At 35.0% G+C, this 21,874-nt stretch overlaps 1 protein-coding gene across 13 annotated transcripts in view; it reads left to right on the forward strand.

The window, feature by feature from the left end:
• Positions 1-21,874, forward strand: part of ptk2ab (protein tyrosine kinase 2ab) — a 119,718-nt gene that overhangs the window by 20,769 nt on the left and 77,075 nt on the right. For 4 of the 13 annotated variants that reach the window (XM_056475843.1, XM_056475847.1, XM_056475846.1 and 1 more), the window contains exon 1: positions 17,997-18,442. In XM_056475843.1, coding sequence (XP_056331818.1) covers positions 18,319-18,442 — 124 coding nt within the window. In that variant the 5' untranslated portion in view covers positions 17,997-18,318. Of the gene's footprint in view, positions 1-1,173; positions 1,201-4,606; positions 5,160-17,977; positions 18,443-21,874 lie in introns of those variants that run through there. The other 9 variants (XM_056475851.1, XM_056475853.1, XM_056475852.1 and 6 more) reach the window with 5 other exon arrangements.

Below are 21,874 nucleotides of genomic sequence, written 5' to 3' on the forward strand. Positions count from 1 at the left end.
AATCGTATTTGTGTAAACGGGGCCTCAGAATAATGTTTTGAGTAAAATGCTTTATATTGAGATGTCATTGCATCATTGTATATGTTTTATGAGTACTTTTCAGTACAATTGTGAAATGACAGTAAATAAAGCTGAATGTTATAAAGATTTAGGATAGTTTCTCTCTCTCTCTCCACAGCAAATTGTTTACATTTTACTCCATACAGAACAGAAAAGGAATGAAAACTCTACTAGCATTAAGGGCAGTTTTGCGGCTGTTTAGCAGTTTGTTAGCTGTCTAGCTGATATACATTAAAAGCCAGAAATCCTAGATTATAAGCTACAGATCTTCAAAGAAAGCTTTTCAGCCTGCAAATTAGGTACTTTTCAAGTTGGAATTAGTAATAAGATAAGTTCAAACTAGATCTGCATTTACCAAATCTGCTGGGATGCATTGGAAAATAATAAACTGTATGAAATTCAGAGTTTTAAGACATTTTAAGACTAGATTTGATCAAGTGATTTTTACTAGATGTCGTATTGGACATACAAGATTAACCCATGCCTTTTTGCTTCACGAGGTGAAGACCCCACTCAATGTTTGTACTGCACAACTCCCCTTACTGTAAAACACATTTTACTGGACTGTCCTGCTTTTAATGATTCCAGAAGACTTTTTATGAAGTAAACTCTCTTAATGAGATTTTTAACAAGGTGACACAAGGAAAAAATTCAGAATTTTTATCATGTATTAACATGAAAAATCTTATTTAATTTATGTGTTCATTTGCTAGTTGTTTTTAATTGTGTGTTTATTATTGAAATGTTCTTGCCATGAAAGTAGCCTTGGTTGCAGACATGACATTAAATAAAAAATACATTGCATTATCGTATCTGCATTAGTCTACAAACAGTTTGTGCTTAACTGTAATAACATAGTTTCATATGTTTTATCATACTCCCTTTTATTTCCCTGTACCAGAGGTTGTTTTGTCACAAAAACTTAGCCTTGATATCTGGTCTTGACTGTAAGTGATTTGTTTGGAGTAAATGTGTAGAATACCAAAGCAGTTGACAGCTAGAGGGCTCTCTAAACACACACTGGTCCACATGCACACATGCAGTTTCAGATCTTTTGTAGATCATTTCTGCAACTCTATAAACTCTAACTTTATCCTGTCTTTCTTTTTGCAGATATTTCAAGGATATCATATTATGCAGGTAAGACAGCCTCACTTTCTCTCTCTCTCTCACACTCTCTCTCTCTCACTTTCTCCCTGAAATGGATTTTAAATTGATCGGGGGAAATGTCAACCTAACCTTAATCCACCCTTTACTGAATGTGAATTGGGCAGAGCGTGTTCTCCTGTATAAAGCAGATCGGCACATTCTGTTCCAAAGCCTGTCAGCTGCCTTTGGGCTGCCCATATGACAATGGAGCTGAATTTTAATTCCCCTCATAACCAGCTTTTTCTCATTTGATGTTTTATTCATTTATGTAAAAATGCTTTTTAAAGCAGTTGGGTTTTTGGTTTATAGCCGTAATTCTACAGTTTTTTTTTTATCTGCCTTTAGGGAATGTTGTTTAATGTGTAGTCTGGTGCATCCTCAATTCATTCATTATTTTGTGAGGGAGTAAAACATTGTCCAATCAGATTCGAGATGTCCAACCAATCAGCTGATGTTTCATATTTTTAACGTTGATTCTTTTTCCATGGCCAAGGGCAGGGCTATTGGAGAGAAGGAGGGCTGGTTTAGACAGAGTTCCTGTGTGTCTGTATGGCATCTATGGAGACCATTATTAAGCGCAAAATGGGGCCTATTAGCTGATATTTGAGAATGTGGTTAGTATAGCAGGAAATGACCTGTTTGCCCTTCCTATAGGAACCAGTGCTTGGAATGGTAATGAATATCTCTGGCAAACACATCAGGTGAAACTCTTGAATAACAGCCACTTATTATGTATTTTTGCATTATGCTTTGCAATCAAACATGGATTGGACTGGGATTATACTTTAAAGACAACATAATGCAGAAATCTGCTGGCTTTCTTGACCTTTGTTTATAGATTGTATTTATCAAACTGTTACTGTACTGTACTAATCCTCCATTACGTATGCTGTAGTATATAAAATCTTAGTTAAACTAAAAGTGTGTATTTTTCTATAGTTCCTATAGTTTTTACACCAATAAACACTGTAAAACCCAACAGTCAACTTTATCAAATGAAATGAGTTAACTCAAAATTTATTAAGTTAATTCTACTGATTTGAAAAGAGTTTTGAACTCTGAGGTATTGAGTTAATTAAATACCTCATTACTTGAACTTTTTAAAAAAGTTCACAGTACTCATATAGATTTTTTTTTTTTTAACTCAAATGGTTTATAGCAATCAGTTTCCTCAAATGGTTTGAGTTGTCTTTACTGGGTTTTACAGTACTCAGTTGGTTTGAGTTCACTTTATTTACTGGGGTTTGCTGTGCTCAAATTGCTTCGTTTACTCAAATGGATTAAGTTCACAGTACTCATTAGGATTAGTTTTTGAACTTAAATGGTTTATTGCAATTGGTTTCCTCAAATGGGTTGAGTTACCTTAATTTTTTGGGTGGTTTAACAGTGTATCTTTCATTAAACCAAATGACACCTATGTTGTTACCAGATCAAAAACAACTTGAATTCCATATCTAAAAAGGCTAAAACTAACCCGAAAAGCTGCTTTATTTAAATACAATTTTCTGATGTCTTTGACTCTGAGTTAAAAGAATATTGCGGAATGCTCTCCCTTATTCTGTAAGAAATGCTTCCACGCTAGTTGATAGTTTTAAGAAGATGCTTAAAAATTCATCATTTTAAGACTGCATTTTTACATTCTTGATTATTCTGTTTATATTTTAAAACTCTTTTATGTGTTGTATTTTATTGCATGTTTGATTTCTCTGTTGTTGTTGCGCTTTGGGTCTTAGAAAAGCGCATTATAAATAAAATGTATTATTGTTATTATGATTATTATTATTAATTTTTTACAGATTTCTTATTTACTGCAATGTAAAAACAAATAGAAATTCCGTCAGAAATTCCTGTTCCTTTTAACAGCTTTAATCTACTTTTTAAAGTAAAAGTAAATTTTGAAAAATTTTTATGCCAACACTTTTTATTAAAATATCCACATCAATCTTTTTTTTTTTGCCAAAATTTCTGTCTTGATGAGAACAGAAAGCAAAACTTAAAGAAAAAGATTAATAAAGCTAAGGAAAAAGTGTGGAAGAACCTTCCACTTGATAACAATTTCTCAGATGCTATTTCTTATCATGTGATATTTCTATATCTCTCCTAATTTGTATGATTTTTGCTTTATGATTCAGCCTAGCAGAATATAGACCGGTTGAATTAGGTCTGGGCGATATGGCAAAAATGCAATCTCGATAATTATTTTCCATATAGAACGATAACAATATATATTTCGATATAAGTTGTTAATGCTTCCAGATTTAAAGAAGTACCCCAACAATGACCGAAGCTACAAAAATTAGAGGGTCCATTAAATGGCATAACATTTTTGGCTGATAAATTTTCGGTGGCCGAAAATTCGGTACACCATTGTTGCTCATTTCTGCTGTGTGACTGACTCTTAAATCAATATAGAGTAAAAACGTCCAGAGCTTATCATTTTTATTGACATAAATTTTATCGTGATTCGATTTAATATTGTTTATCGGCCCAGCCCTAGGTTGAATTGTGATAAAGCTCTGATGTGATTTCTTAGAGATGCAGTAAACAGCACAGAACAAGGGCTTAACTGTAGTTAGTAAGCTGAAATGGCATGCTTGGGATTACACACAATCATACATCTCCTTAATGAGCGTTCCTCAACATAAAGGATTGTATTCGCAAAGCTGTTGATGCACTTGTTTGCTAAATAGACTTAAAGGCGTTGTTGATTCTTTACTTACCTTCCGAACTAATTTCTTTTTGAAGTTATTTTGTTGGACCTAGTATTTTTGGAATTCATTGACTATCAGTTACCAACATTCTTCGAAATAGCTTCTTTTGTGTTCATCTGAAAAAAAGAAGTTCTTAAAGGCTTGGGAGCACTTCAGAGTGAGACACATTTGTTTGTGTGAACTATCCCTTTAAGCTTTGTTTGCAGTGATGTTTCATCATTTATTTACGTACATCTCTGCAACTATGGGCTGTTGTCAAAAACAGGAAACCGGCTTCCTTCCTTGAGTCTTTGTCAGGTACCTGACGGACATTCCTCCAGTCCCTCTCGACATGAATATCCACCATGCTGAGCTACAAACATATATCATTTCTTCCATCACTCATAATGTGATTATAGGAGCTCGTAACAACTAATAATACTTTAATTATGCAACACAATACCGAGAATGTAAACAGAAGCCGGACCACCCAACAGAATAATCCTGGTCAAACCCTGACCCTGAAAAACCTGATCGGCCACTTCTTTTGGCTCATTGTGTTTTGTAAACAAGACCAAGCCAGCCAATGGAAGTTTGTTCCACAGGACTAATTAGCATATTTACAGATGCCCCTCCTCTTAGTTCAGTTGGCCTGATTCTCTCTCCCTCTCTCTCACACACTTTCTCTCCTGACACACTCCACTGGATTGTGAAAATTACACACGTCGTCACCGCAGCGTCTCTTTTAATCTGGATGAACTTCAGAAAGGCAGCTGAAAGGAAGCGTTTAGCATGTGAGGATTATTCTTGTCGACGTTTCTGCATCTCTTCTCTGGATTACTCCGGACAGCTGTGGGATTTCCTTGTCACTTCAGCATCTTCTTTTCCACTGCTTACATTGGTGGTTTTCTGAAAGCGTGTCTTGGATTTTTTGCATCCACGTTCCTAAAATCCTAGTGGATCTCTTCATGTTTTCACACCTTTGGATTTGAGCTTCAGTCAGTTGTCCAATCACCTTCCTGTGACCTCACACCACGCCGCACTCTTTGAAAGCCGTCTCTGGTGGCCTGGTCAAGGTGCGTTGCGGCGGGCCGGGGTCTCCCCCTGCTCCCTATGACCGTGGCAGGGAGCCGGAGAGCCGCTGGGCCTGGGAGAGAGACGAGAGAGGAGGCCAGCGGATGGAGAGCAGCGGCTGCAGTCCCTTCCCTCTGTGCTGGGCAAGAGGAGCCTGCGTCTACTCCTACCCTCCCCCTCTGCCAAGTATGTCACCCAGATACACCACTGCAACCCGCTTCCAGCAAACCTCCACGATACTGTTTCACGCTGGATCCTTCTTGCAGGATGTAGAGTATTGATTTAGGAGTCTAGGAGCTCCAGTAGGGCTGCACAATATTGGAAAAATCTGACATTGCGATGTTTTGTTTTACTGCGATTGATATCGAATTTCACCAGATGACTTGAATAGCTCTATTTGGAAAGAATTCATTCATTTAGATCGATTGGGTGATTTTGAAGGGGACCGAATCATGCTTAATGTAATAAACTATTTACAGGCATAGCCAAAGACAATAGAGCTAAGATAAAAGTTAATTAAACAGTGTTGTGGGGGTTAAATCACATTCAGATGCAGAAATTGAATAATCAAATGTTAAATAATGCTATTTATTATATAAATGAATGTTTATTCAAGTTACAAATGGTACAAATTTCCTGTGCCTGAATGCTTTAAACTCTAGTGAAATGCTCACACTGTCACAGACCTTAAAAACACTTACAGATGACTATTAACTTTATGGTTGAACTCTGCAGTGACTCCACAATTCCCATGTGTTCTGAACTGTCATTACTGGTTAGATTCTGCGATGTGACTATTGCGAATATGCACATTGTGATATCGATTAGGCATGGGATGATAACCCTTTTCAAGGTATACCGCGGTTTGGAAAAGTCAAGGTTTTAAAACTGTGAATATTTTCTGATATACCGTTCCTAAGGTATGTAAGATTTACCTTTTTTGTTGATTTTTAGGACAACAGTATCTCCAGCAGAAAAGATCTTTAAAGATGTTTTAAATTGTAAAGAAATCAGTGTTTTTGGAACTAGAGGAGACAGCAGAAGTCAATAGTTCATTTGAATTATTTAGCCTGACGTATTTACAAAGAACTTATTTTAGAGCAGTGATCACAATACCATCAAACCGTGAAGGTCATCATACCGTCAGAATCTTATACCAGCTTCTGCTTAACGATACTGCAATAATATATTGTGCAGCCCTAAGCTACATTATGTCCTATCAGGTTGTTTGTTTGTTTTTCAGTACTAGTGTTGGTTTTTAAGTTGGGCTTAGTTTAAAGGGGACCTAGATGTAAAATAAGTCTCTGATGTCCCTAGATTGAATCTGTGTGTTCACACCAAAGGTGGCGAGAGCGTCAAAGTTCGCTCTGGCGACAATAATGTCTGCCTTCACAGCTCTACTAGCGGGAGCATCAAAATTCTCTACATTGATCTCGTAGTTAAAGGGTCGTTGCAGCATATCAGCAAATCAGTTACATTCCCGCATAAAAAGATGCTTTTAAGCTTGAAAATGATCAAATTCATTTAACTATGGAAGATCAAGTTGTTGCGTGTGTTGTGGCATTGCTTCACTTATCCAATATGTGTCCATATGTCTGAAATATTCTGGAGCAGCAATACTGTTTTGTATTGCCCTTATAGCAAGAGATTTCTTCTTTTTTAAGAAAAAAAACATAAATGCACATCAGTAACTTACCTGTAACTTTTTAAAAAGTATTTTCCTGTAAGAACACATTGTAAATCCGGTGACCACAATAATCAAACTCTTGGGAACAACTGTGGTCGGAACCAAAGTTCAGTGACTGTGTTCTCTGGACTCCTCTTCTGCATACTGATTGCTTGCCGCCGAACCACATCATAGCTCATTACCATAAAGTTGACTTGATTTCAACTCTCCTCAATGCCTACACCGGCGAAGATGCGCCTTGCTCCTTGCCAATTATTGTCGCGGGCACCTATTAACAACGAATGACTTCCGGCTTCTTTGATGCTTTTGCCGCTTTCGGTGTGAACGTACAGTAAGTGACTCTTTGAAACTGCCCCTTTTATGCTTTGATGCTAATTGTGCCATTTTGGTTACCCTTGCTTTAAATTCAAATGAGATTGTGCTCCCAGCCTTCTTTTCAAAAGAGTGCAGAGCTACAAATGTCTATGTGTCAGCATAATGGCAGATTCTAAAACAAGACTAGCGTTCTATGCTAAAGAGGGAGTGATCGTCACCAATGGGCGGGACTTTCCTACTCTGATGACACGTACAAAGAAGTTATATAAATCAAAGTGTTTTTGCAGACGAAGTGAAATTGTAAAAAAATGTAATACATTTTTCCATTAGAAGCTGGTTATATTCACAGACTGTTGCCACACAACTGTGTTTAAACCCCTTATAAAAGTGAGTTTTGCATATTAGGTCCCCTTTTGACAGTAGACAATTAGTGTATTACCTGCACTGTAGAGCTGTGCTATAATCCGACACGGATTAATTGCACTCATTGTTTCTCATAATATTACATCAGTATTTCAGGTTTTTGCTTAGTTTTATCTATAGTGCTAGATGAATCTTGCAAGAGATTGAAATTGATACCACAGATTCAGTCTTACTGCTGTGTTTTCTGAAGTATTGGTCGCTAACTGTTTTTTGATATGTATTGTGACTGCAACCTTATTCTGTACCAGCATAGAAATTGTTTTAATTTTGCACATAGTAATCACTATTCAGTATCGTGTCTTCATTTAGACTTTGGAGAAAATTGAGAGACCGGATTTATTATTACACTGCTCTCTCAAATGCTTCATTCTGGTTCACAACATTCTGAGGTGTGTTATTCTCTGGGGTGTTGAATGCTTGATTCTTATTGGCTGATGAACATTTTAAGGTATGAAGTTATTTTCAGGGATCCGCACAGCTGAAGTAGTTCCAGGCAGGTCTTGATCACAATACACCGTGTCTTAACAACGCATGGCATGACAAGATCATGTCAATTTATGCTGTTGTTCAGCCACGATATCATAGAAATAGAAACCTTTTTTAAAATATAATTTTTATGCACATCACTGTCATGGACGGTTAGGACATGTACTCCTTTTAACATAGAAAAGATACCTTGTGTCTTGTGTCACAGCGCTGTGTGATGTGTAGTTAGGACATGGAGTTGATTTCAGTTATTTTACCAGCCTACAACAGTGAAAAATCTAACCAAAACAGCAGGCTTTTGGATGAAATGCATAAGAAACTAATAATATCTACATGATCTGTCGGAGAACATCTGAACAGTGTCGTTTGGTGTGGGAACAATACTATAAGCTGAATAATTGACTGATCCATTAAATAATTAGAAAGTAATGCATCACCACCTAAAGCCGCGGTCACACTGCACTTTTTGCCCCATAGACTTTCGCATCCAACAGACTGGAAACGCAAGCTTAAGCGTCAAGTTTTGTATGTTGCTGCGTGGCAAAGTTCGAGCATGGTGAACTCTGACCTGCGAAATCGCATTGCATGATTGTGTGAGACCAGTAGAAGATCAAAACATGACCTCTCTGTACAGACATTTAAAATATGCACCAATCGTTCCAATTTTTTTTAATGTCTAATCAGATTGTTTAATTTCACCCCTTTTCGCAGCTCCGTACGACAACTTGAACTCTAGTGTGAATGTGGCTTTAGGTGTGCGTTATTGTTCTAATAATTCAATGGGCTGTCAATTGTTCCTTGCTTAATAGTACTATGACCATTAGTGAATATATGTCACTCAGCTCTTACTATTCATTTTTGAGTGGTATAGTTTTGTGGCATGCAGCCTTGTAAGATAAGCAGGATATTGTACATAGATTTAGCAGAAAACATTATGCATTATTTATCAGTTATTGTCATATTTTATACTGCTGATAGTGACATTGTAAGATTATCATCATGTAGGCCGCTTAATACAGAAATTGACAACAAGTCAGAATTACATTCCATGTTTTCAAACCTTCATTCATGCATTCATTCATTTTCTTTTTGGCTTAGTCCCTTTATTGATCTGGGGTTGCCACAGCGGAATGAACCGCCAACTTATCCAGCATATGTTTCACGCTGCAGATACCCTTCCAGCTGCAACCCATCACTGGGAAACATCCATACACACTCATTCACACTCAAACACTACGGACAATTTAGCTTACCTAATTAACTTATACCACATGTTTTTGGACTATGGGGGAAACCGAAGCACCTGGAGGACATGCAAACTCCACACAAAAATGCCAAGTGACCCAGTCGGGGCTTGAACCAGCAACCTTCTTGCTGTGAGGCAATCGTGCTACCCACTGCGCCACCTTGCTGCCTGACCGATTCCTAAACTCAATTCCTGGAGGGCCACAGCTTTGCTTAATTTAGCTCCAACCAGCTCCAACTCACACCTGCTTAATAGTCTCTAGTAGGCTTGAACACCTTGATTATTTGGATCAGCTGTGTTTGATTAGGGTTGGAGCAAAACTGTGCAGAGCTGCGGCCCTCCAGAAATTGAGTTTGAGACCTATGCCTATGTTCTTTCTTATGGCACAGTTTTGGACAAACAAATGCAACAAGTCATAACAAGGTTAGATTGTAATTACCAAAAAATGAGTCCTATTTTAATTACTGATGCTATCATTTACATTCCCTCCAAGTAGCCTCTATGCTTGTAAACCGTATCCTCTTAGCAAATCTGTGCATTGTCTTATTTCTTTTAAGTATGACTTGTGTCTAAGTATGGGATATTTCATAGACTGTTTCGGGGAAAAGCAGCCACGATAGCGCAGCAAGTGATGAATGATTTTATTCTGTAATATAGGACTGAGAATTCAGCTCTCTGTCTAAGAGCTCCAACTCATTAGGCTGAGTTTAATGAACAATCAGAGAGCTGCTGTCAGCCTGATTATCTGTCCGCTGACATCAGTGCAAGAGCAGTCATGTAGGTGGAGTGGAGCTTCATTACTGAGGGCCCAATTCCCATTGGTGCTCCACTGTGGGAATCTTGCCTCATACCAGAATATAATAATGCTTGTTATCATTGGTTTTAGTTTCATTGTTGGGATGATACATGTTGCTAATAGAGCATGTTGACTGTTTACAATTTTTGTAACATTGTTTATTGGGTTTTCTAAGTTAAACAAAAAGTACAGAATAACCTAAATAGATCTTTCATCCCCACACATACCGCCCTACACATGTCCCAAAGCTCCAACCCATAATGCCACAAATAAACCATGATTAAAATGAAACATTAAAAAGTCAGGTTCTAAGCATTCTGTCCTGTTATATACCCAAGTACAAAATGAAGCTGCCCCAGTTTTTGACAAACCAATCTTGCTGCTTTTTCAAACAAACAAACAAACAAACAAACAAACAAACAAACAAACAAACACACTTTTTTTCAAAGGCTTAAAGGATGACACTTTAATCCACATAGAAGTAGAAAGGGGTTTAGAATCCTTCAATCTCAAAGGTATACATTTTATGGCTCTGTTTACATTTTTATTTAGTTTTATTTCTCTCATACTTGCACTATAATAATGCTGGGTTCCACACAATCGAGTTGTGTTAGAGCAACATGACATAAATTTGTAAAAACTTATACATTTACTTAATTAAGTAAAGACCTGAGTTCGATTCCCGCCTCGAGGTCTTATGCCGCTCCTTCCCCTCCCTCTGCTCCCCACATTTTGCTGTCATCCTCTCTACTGTCCTATCCAATAAAAGATTAAAACCCCCCAAAATAAAAAAAAATAAAAAATAAAAAATGTATTATCTAACTACACAGTCAAAAATATCTGTAAATTGACAGTTTTCAGTGTTTTCTGATTTATGTTTTTTCACGTATTTAGGCTTTTGAATTGAGTTGTTGAACCTTGATCTTTCCTCCAATAGCTTTTGATGTTGAAACGTTTGAAAAAATTATTTTAATTGACATTTTACTAGTTTAAAATGATATATTGTCTGAGTTGGTGTTGTAAATTATGGTACAAAAACATGGTAATAAGCTGCCAGTACATTTTCTTTTATTTTACAAACTAGGGCTGTGCGATTTAATTGAAGTCATATCGAAATTGTAATTTGAACATGCCTGATTTCTAAATCGCCTTGCAGAATGATTTTCCCGCAGTATGCTGTTTGAACCAATCATAACGTAGCATGCCTAAAGAGAGCGTGAGAACAGGAGATTGAACTTAATGACAAATAGCCTGCATAAACAGGGATGATAAGTTCAGCACAGGAGGATTTGGTGACCAAAAAAGTTAACATCTGTGGTGTGGGATTACTTTGAATAGAGAAAGGCTGATGTATCGCAGAATCAGGTAATTTCTAAGACCTGTCAGTCACATATCGCGTCTAAATACGCATGGAAAGCGTGAGGTGCGTCGCTTCCTTCAGCATTCATCATGCTTTGAGCTCATGATCTTTTGTTGTTGCTCGGCACCCATCAGCTGTTTTCTCAGAGGATGAAAAACTAACAAAACATTCCTGCAGTTCCCATACAAGTATTATTTATGGAGAGAATTAAAAAGCACTGGGTGTTTGGGTGTTCTGTGTTCGTCTGAGGTAATTAGTCTACTGAAATGAGTATATTCTATTCAAAGTATGAAGCTGATCGCTCAGTTCTTGTGAAGTAACTTGCATGATTCTGAACTTGTTTGCGCAAAAGACACGATATGTGAATGGACTTTTTCCTGCAAGCGTCACAAAGAGGTCTATTATCTATGCATGGCAAAAATAAATCTGTGGACACACACAATAGTACGCGCAACTACTTCTGACATGGTCAAACAGAACGTTTGTTACACCTTTACTTGGTGATTTTAATTTTTTTTGCCTTCACGTTACAGGTCTTTGATGAAGATTTAATTGTTTTCCTTAGGAAATACAGTATGTTACAGATTTACACTGTATAACGTCTTTATGTGTCAAAATCGTGAGTAAAATTGAAATCGCAATATTGTTGTAAGAAAATCATGGTCTGTTTCTTTTGCCCATATTGCACAGCCCTATTACAAACTTAGTTTATTTTGCTTTGCATTCACTAATGATCACCATTAAGCAAGGAACAATTGACAACAGCCCATTGAATTATTACAACAATAACGCACAACTGAAGTCATGGTCACACTAGAGTTTGAGCATGCAAAATTATTTGTTAAACAATATTTTGTCTCAAACTACTAAAATGTTAATAAAAGTCACTTTGTTGAGTTTTCAACATCAAAAGTGGACAGAGCAGAGATAAAACTACCATAATGCAATTCACAAGCATAAATAAACTGGAAAAAACTGTGAACCACTAGATACGGAACCTGTTAATGAACAGATATTTTTTCACAGAGTAGTTGATTTCTCTTGAATATTGATTTTTACCAGACTATAGAGATTATTTGCCTTTACAAATGAATATGTTTCTTATTTTCAATGCTTTTCTCGCATTTTAGCAAAGACAGTTTTGCAAAGCAATTGGAATTTATAGCTCACCACCACCCATTTTTGTTCATGTGAATTATTACTTCATTATTTTGTCATAACTCATTGTGTAATATACTCACTCCTTCCCCATAATAGCATCCTTTTGTTTCTTCTCTAAATTTCCAGGCCAAAAAGATGAAATCAGATTTCCTGTGTGGCTCCACCACAATCAGATTGTTTCCTTTGCTATGCAAAAAAAATAACATAAAAATACTGCCGTTAAAAGATGAGAATTAGCAGTGTGTCTGAAAGGAGAATAGATGCGATTGCCATACAGTGTTATACACATAATGAGATGGAAAGTGACCTTTTCTAGAAGCAAAGAACAAAGAAATAAGGACAGAGAGCAATGACAAGGCAAAGGTACAGTACATGAAGAGGAACAAGACAAGAACACCTTTTTTTAAAAAAGCACTTTTCATGTCCGGAGTTTTAGATCTAATATGGCAAAGAAATGTCAGACTTTTTTAAATTCTTTCTTGTCTGTAGAGAAATTGAGCATGAAGTCAGAATAAGCCTTTCCACAGGCACAGAAACATGTTCACTCTTTCTAAGGACTTGTAAGTTTGCTGCAAATAATAGGTATATGTCTGCTTGGAGCTTTTGTGTCCCTTTTGTTTGGACCCGTGTGTGTCTGTGCAGAATTAGGCTTTGAAAAGAGCTTCTCTTTAACCTATAGCTGCGGTGAAGGTAGAGAAAGAAGGAGACAAGGAGAGAGAGAAAGAGACCACTCTCACTATCAGATGTCTCGGCTTACATTTCTTGAGCTCAGATACAGGAGCTTTTTGTGTGGTGTCCAGTCTCTCTGGCGGAGAGTGGGCTGTTTGAAAAGACCACTGACTGCTGAGAGAAAGATAAGGTGAAGGCAAAACATGCACACTGTTGTAAAATGAGAATGACACCCATTTCAATAATGTCATTTTTATAATGTTTTGGTTTTTTATTTATTATATATATATGTATATATGTATATATATATATATATATATATATATATATATATATATATATATATATATATATATATATATATATATATATATATATATATATATATATATATATAGATAGATAGATAGATAGATAGATAGATAGATAGATAGATAGATAGATAGATAGATAGATAGATAGATAGAGATATATATATATATAATAATTATTATCTATATCTATAATAATAAATATTATCTATATATATATATATATATATATATATATATATATATATATATATTATCTATATATATATATATATAGAAATAATAATTATTATCTATATCTATAATAATAAATATTATTTATATCTTTATATATATATATATATATATATATATATATATATATATATATATATATATAGATATATAGATATATAGATATATATAGATATATAGATATATATAGATATATAGATATATATAGATATAGATATATATAGATATATATATAGATATATAGATATATATATAGATATATAGATATAGATAATATTTATATATTATTTATATTTTATATATTTTTTGCCCTGCATTTATTGTTTCATTGCTTTAACTTTGAGAATCATGTGAAATCTGAAAATGGGATTAAATTGGGGCTGGGTGATTTGTCAAAAAGGCAAAATAAAATCTCTAAATTAAAATTACAATTTCTTTTTTCTTTTTTTTTTTCTTTTTTTTTCTTTTTTTTTTTTTTTTGGTATATTAATATATGGTGTTCACTGTAGTGCCAGTGATTATAATCTTGTTTTCGCTTTTGGCTAGATGCAATATTGTATTTGGTGTACGCTGTAAACTTTGAAACCATCTTTATTTGCAAGAAATGTACTTTTATTTATTTTTTATTGTTTTTAAATTGTTTTTAAACTATCACATTTCATTTATTTATACAATGTTAAGACATCTAATTTGTAAGTATTAATTAAATAAATTAAAAATTCTCCTATCAATTACACCCTTATTTTCTTCCAAATTCTAATATTCTGAGATCTTCATTCATCTTTGCATTTTTTTTTAAGATTTATTTTTGGCCTTTTGCCTTTATTAGATAGAACATTATTGAGACAGGAAGTGAAGTTGGAGAAAGAGGGGTAGGGTAGGGAAATGTCCTCGAGCCAGGATTTGAACTCGAGACACCCTGACGTGCACCATATGTCGCCGCGCTAACCACTAGGCTATTGCATATATTTAAATTTGCCGTTTAATTAGAAAAGTGGCAGTTTTATTTATTTAATACATGGAAACAAAAAAATTACTTAAATATAGAAAGTGCTTTTTACTACGGTTGCTATGTTCTATTTGAGTAAACAAAGCAATTTGTGCACAGTAAAACCCAATAAATGAAGAGAACTCAAACCAACTGAGTTAAGGCAACTCAAACTATTTGAGGAAACTGATAGCTACCAACCATTTGAGTTAAACTAATCTATATGAGTATTGTGAACTTATGTCATTTAAGTTGAAGTAATGAAGTAACTCATTACCTTTAAAGAGTTCGAAACTCTTTTCAGATGAGTAGAATTAACTTTCATTCAATTTTGAGTTAACTACACTCATTTCATTTGATAAAGTTGACTGTTGGGTTTTACAGTGTAGAGACCTCTAACAGATGGAGCCAAATTTGATTGCTTATGTCACAACTTTCACTTTAAAGTTTGGTACCAAGTTTGTCCTGTTTTGTTGTTTCAATAAAGCAGCAAGCATTTGTGAAGAAAGTTACTATTCAGGCCTGGATGACTGATGTTTTGTAAAGCTCCTATGGCAGTCACTGAATACAGAAACAAAGCTTCTGTGTCTTGCCTTTGGTTCAGTCAAGAACATTTATGTGAATAATTCTTAGTGAATGAACAGTCATTTTCCAATTTCATTCACTGTAACGCTACTGGACCTATTTCTTCTATGGAAACAGTGCAGCTAAATATAATGCTCTCAGGTGTTCCCGTGCAATCTCTTGTGCTCATATTTAGTGTCAAGATTCATAATATTTTGGGCTTGAGCAAAAGAGCACAGTGTTCAGGTGGCTTACAGCAGTTACTTAGGACGCAGTGACCGCCCATTGTCTTAGACAATAGTCAACTCCCCCACCCCCATGTAAGGCTGAGATATTTCCTCTTGTACATTATTTTAAACCAGTTTATTAATAGAGACACTGTTTCTTGGTATTAACATGCATAAAGCTGCTCTGAGTAAAATTTTAGGCCCCAAGTGGAACAAAATTTCAAGAATCCTGTCCTTTTGTGCTTACACACTGTTCTGAATCTTACTTATTTCTGGTATAAGTGCTATAACTCCATAAGCTCCTAAATGGATTAAAAATTATTTTAAAATGCTGCCCGGAGACCTCGGAGTAGCGTGATGATACCAACATACTTCACACTCTCTCCAAATATGACTCACTCACATGAATATATATGTTTTTTGATTGAACAAACTAGTGAAATCTGGATCAGTCATCAGAAAATGATATCAATATTAGATTTGTGATAAAACTAGAGTTTCACAAGGAATTAAACTTAAAAAAATATTAGTGGAGAGTGTTGTTTTAATAAACTTAGATTGTGCTCAGTTGATTAAACATTAACTAGATGAAAGGTGAATCAGTCAGTTAAATAAACTCACTCTTACTGCCAGGAAAAATCAAAACGTCATTTCCAGTAAAGGACAATATGCAGTGAAAATTGGCCTAATAAAAATGGAAGCAGTGTTTAACTGTTCATTGCATCATATAATTACCAATACAATCTGTCAATATGTGAATCAAACTTACTATGACTGCTGACTGTTTCTTGTACAATTTTATAATGTGGTTACAGTAGGCCTGGATGATTAATCTAATAGAAACCAAAGTTCATAACCTACACTAAAAAAAGATTTACTAAAAGTTGAACATTACTAAATATAAATTGCTTGTTTAAATTCAACCCATATAAATAGTTTTCAACCACTTAGCTTAAAAAACATTAAAATGCGAATTCTCTCATATATCAGGTAAAATATATTCTTTGTTGCTGGTTAATTTGTTATTGGGTGGGCATAAAGCTTGTGTGTCATCCACATTTTCCCTTTTCAAATCAGTTCCAGCAAATGCAGACAATGTAATTAATATTCCGACTCCTGACAGATTATTAGTAGCAATAGTTCTTTTTATTTTTAATCGACCTATCAAGCATCACTCACATACTTTCCTTCAGCTTATTCCCTAAATTATAAGGATCGCCTCACTGGATTAAACTGCCAGCAAAAGTTCTATAATAAAAAAAAAAAGTAAAATGGGAAATATTTAGATCTCTGATGTTTTTTAAAACTTCAGTTTTGCTTGCAGGAAATGCTGGTTATTTTCCGCTTTTGACAATAAAATGTGCAATTTTTAACATTTGCAAAAGAAAAAAACTACTTTTACATGTCTTTAACATTTAAAACTGAAGTGTGACCTTTTTTTTTTTTAATAAGACGACTGTTTGTATTTTGATTTTGGCTGTAAGTTTTTATCAAATAACCATAAATAGTGTGTTTCCTTCAATTATTTTATTATCTTAAAGAAAAGAAACATGCTCTTTTAGTAAATAAAATACCTTAAATACTTGTATTATAGTGCAAATAAAAACATGATGAACTATGTGAGAGAAAAAGTAAACAAATAAATACACTGACAATAATATAGTCATTCAATAATCGAAACCGAGGTGGTGTGTTTAATTAATCATGGGTTTGATTTTAGGTCATACACTCAAAAAATGGTGTTTGCTGTTTGTTCAAACTAATTTAAATTGAGCTGAAACCATACATTCAATCAATTAATGAGTTGAAACAACTACTATTCTTAATTAGTTTTTGAGACAACTTCATAGTTTTATGTTCAATCCACTTAAATTTGTAAAAACGATTAAGTTAACTTAATCTATATGTGTTGGAAAAACATGAAGGAATTGCGTGGAACCCAGCATTTTTTTATTGTACAATTCGAGTTAACAGGACAAACTTAATTGTTTTATGTTCAGCCCACTTAAATTTGTAAAGGCTAATCATTTAACTTAATTTCTTCATGCTGTCCAAACACAAATCAATTGTACTGAACCCAGCATTTTTTACAGTGTATCGTCCAGCTCGAGGTTATAGTCAATCGTATAAAACAGTGAAATCTTCCAGAACATCTCTGTCATGCTGCTGCTTTAAACACATTCAGCCACGTGAATGTTTACTCTACGAAAGCAATCTGATCTGATTTCTAAATTCCTCGTAAAGAGGTTGAAAGTGGACACGTTTAAAACATTAAAGACCCCATGCAGCCGTATTTAGCTTCGTTCATTTGTAATTGGATTGTCAATAATACATCTTAATTTCAAGTATAAACTTGGACTGATGTTCAGTATTCTGAGGTTTTGTCACAGACTGTTTCAGATGCTGCAGGCCAGAGTTTGATTGAATTATAAACGCTAAGCAGCGTTATCAGTCAGATATGTGCATGGACTCCTCCTTCTGGACAAGGTCCCATTTAACCACGTGTGTTTACTTGTGTGTGAGTACAGCCGTTTGTGTATGTAGGCCAGTGTGAGGGCCTGCGGTCTGTCAGCTGGTTTAACCCAAGTGTTGTGATTTTGTAGGTCTTTGGCTCATGACCATCTTGTCAGGAAATGTTGTGTGTTCTCCTGGATTCCTCAGGACAAGTGGACAGGAACTGGATAACCGATTACATGAAGCACGAGCCAGTCTGGACACATTATGATTAGCTGGATATACTGTCACTCTGGGGAAGCTACTGAAATGTATTGTCTTCTTGAATATGTTTGCAAAGGCTTTTATGTCTGAAACGTGTACCTAAAGACTGAGTTAGGACAATGTGGATTTGACGTTTTGTCTACTTTTTTTGCACTCGCTAATGTGGATGTGTGTTTTGGACTTTAGTTCTTTTGCTGGCTCTTTGTTTATGTGTTTAGAGGGCTGTTTGAGTCCTGAACCGAGATCCGCGCTGGCGTGTACCTGCTGGCCTTTCTTCAGAAAAGGTAGGAGAGGTGCTCAAAGAGAAACTGAAACGAAAACTAAACACAGCGTTGGAAAATGTGTCTTGTGCACTTAGTGGTTGTTTCATGCTTATTTAATCTATTTAAATTATATTAAATGAATCTGAATGAATTTTTAAAAATGAATGATTCAGTGACTCACTTAGATTTATTTCTTTGGTAACTGAATGAATCTGCATTTTTTGACATGTTTCTTGAATGATTTAGTGAATGACAAAACTTTTTTTTTGCAACCTGCATTGAACATGTTTTTGCTGCTTGTTCAAACTACTTATTTAAAATTAACTGAATCAACAGTTCTTAAGTTTTTTTGGACGACTTAAATGTTTTATGTTCAATCCACTTAAATTAGTAAAAACATTCAAATTAAATGTATTGCTGCATGGTGGGGCAACATGATACGTAATAATAATATTACTTTTCTAAGTAACAAGTAAAGTAACTTTTAAAAAATAAGTAACAATATTTGAGTTACTTTTTTAAAACTTTTTTGTTTGAGTTACTTTTAGTTTAATTATTTAGCTTTTAAAAAAAGGCTGAATTAAAATTAGTCACAATGAATCATGCCGTCAATAACAGAACGTGTTCATTATTTTGAATGCATCGAAGGAAAGGCAAAGGGGATTATAGTCTCAGTGGACAGTGATTTTACTTAAGACAAATAGTACAAAAGTAGCAAACACATTGCTTTAAACTTTCAATAGTCTGTATACGGCATGTAAAACTCTGGGGTAAGGAAGTTCTCTGATAACATTATCCTAATATATATATATTTTTTAAAGGTAAATGTAGGTGTAGATTATTAAAAAAAAGAATGGAAAAAACTTCTGAAAGAGATCAAGCCTCAGTCCAGTCAGGTAATAAAAAGTAACTCAAAAGTAATGTAACACATTACTAAGCATAAAAAGTAACTAAGTAATACAGCTAGTTACTTTTTTGGGGAATAACTTGTAATGCATTACTTTCAAAAGTAACTATGCCCAACACTGAAGATATTAATGGATTAATGGTGCAAGTTGGTCTTTCTTTGCCTTATGGTCAGTGCAGTAAGTGACTGTATTATCATCAGTAACGTTACTTGTTTGGCGCAAAAGTTTCGAACGTACAAAAACATAAAAAGCGGAATCCTACAAATGAAATGTTATCCCTTTATGCTTCGTTTTCTTTGTTTGATCGTTACAACACCCGTACACAGCACAAAAATCCAGCATCTTCAGATTGGCTTTATTCTTAATTAGTGCGGCTGAATGACATTTGTCCTGGGAGCACTTTACAAATGTGGCGGCGCTATTGACGCATGCTCAGGGTCTGTATGCGATAACATATATCTATGATAATTTACAACATTGTTATTTGTTACCTTTAATCCACACTTAAAAAAACGGAATCATTTTTTTGAAATGGTACTTTTTAGTCAAAATACAGTCTGAAAAAGCTTGCAGCTCAAACTAACACAGCTTTTTAAATTCCTCAATTAAAATCTACTTTTAGACGTGCCAGACAGTCATTCTGATTCTAACTGAGCCAATATACCAGCAAATATGACCCTGTGATGTTGCTTTCTGCCAACTCATTCATCACTCCAGTTACTCGAACAGTACCTAAAGAAACCACTAAGCAAGCCCTTGAATGAAATCCCTTTTTTGAATAGTTTCTCAGGGTTTATGTAAAAAGGTGGGTTGATTTTACTAGTTTATGCACTTTCTATGATTGGCACACATCAATCAATCAAATCAATCCATCAACTTTTATATATTTACTGTATAAAGCTGCTTACTACAACCAAAGGGCTGGCAAAAGTGCTTCACAACAACTAAACAAAATTACACTATTAAACTACCATCTTGAATGCCCCGAAAGTGTTTACATTTATATCAAATAACATAATATTATCAATAAATGTTCACTTTCGGAAGAATTATTCCTTAAAGACAGAAGATGTTAAAACTTTATATGCCATCATCTCTTTCTGGGTCAGCGGCTACATCATTGCTTCTAGTTTTGTGTGATTGACAATTAAATTAATGTTTATTTCAGTATTCTCTGCGGAGCACTTGATTTTGATTGGTCTGATATCGAAGGATGGCTAGGGCAAATGACCGCTCATCTCAGTTTATTGCACAATAAACAACATGCATGCATGGCCCATCATTATCTAACCATCGTAAGAGAGACTTTGAAAGACAAATTGTGGGAAGGTTTTGGTCTGATTTAGCTGACGTGAAACTGTCAGTCATTGTTGTTTTGACCTCGCAGCTATGGAATGCTATAATTTTCTGTCATGGATTGTTGTAGTTGAAACTCTTCTGGCAGAATATCTGACATTATCATGGTATTCATGGCCACTTGTCTGGCATGCTTACAGGAGACATCTGTCCATCTGTGTGTCGGTGTCTAGACCTTTTCCTTTATTTCCTCCCAGGAGTCCAACCTCCTGTTTGTGTTTGCAGCATCCTGTGGTAGATTTTGCTCTGACAGTTGAATATCGAGCCGTTATATCAGGCTGTCATGTTTATCAGTGTTGATCCAAAGGCTTGAGATTGCTCATGCTTGTGTTCAGATGACACCTCTGAAATAGGTAAAATGAAAGCTTTCATTGGCTTGGCAGTGTGTTTTGATTCATTTGTGTTTTAAATTGTGCTCAAACTAAATAAAACTCCTAATCAATCCCAAAATAATTAAAAGATTGCTGTCAATTTGTTCAGTTAGGTCATACAAGATGAAGACAACAGTGACTATTTTTACATTGACGTCAGTAATCAAATTGTTTGCCTTAATCTGAATAAGACAATAATATGATTAAGGTGTTTACATACTTTCTGAATGTTCCTTTTATGATCCCGTTTTACATGTTATAGCACATAGATCGATTAATGTAGTTGTGTCACCACGCTGTCCACATATTCTCTGGAGTTTCATGTAATTTCAGGTGTTTCGTTTTTAATTTTTCTATTTTGACTGCAGTTTGGCATTTTCACTTTCATTCAAGAATATTTCATGCATGCCCCCCATGACAAACTGAGGTATTGGATGCACTTATGAAATAAGGACTGGTGGAGTGTAGTTTTAATGGAATTACGCCGACAAACAGTTTATATATGACTGTTTGTATTAAAGGACAAAATTGTATTACAAATAGTATGTAAATATATTTATACATTTTAATACAAGAATTGCTGTGAAAATATAAAACTGTGTATGGAAAGCATCGTCAATGCACTGAGATGCACCGAGATATCAAATTGAACCGAATTGATGGCATGATAATCGTAACAAAACCGTGAGACCAGTGTAGGTTCAAAACCTCTAGTAAATTTCTTCTCAGCTGTAAATCTCCACCAGTTTCTTTTAGATGGGGCAGCACACAGACAGCCGTAGTAAACTGTTATGCTATGCAAAAGATTGTGGACTATT

The sequence above is a fragment of the Danio aesculapii genome, chromosome 16, assembly GCF_903798145.1.
Source record: "Danio aesculapii chromosome 16, fDanAes4.1, whole genome shotgun sequence".
NCBI classification, from domain to species: domain Eukaryota; kingdom Metazoa; phylum Chordata; class Actinopteri; order Cypriniformes; family Danionidae; genus Danio; species Danio aesculapii.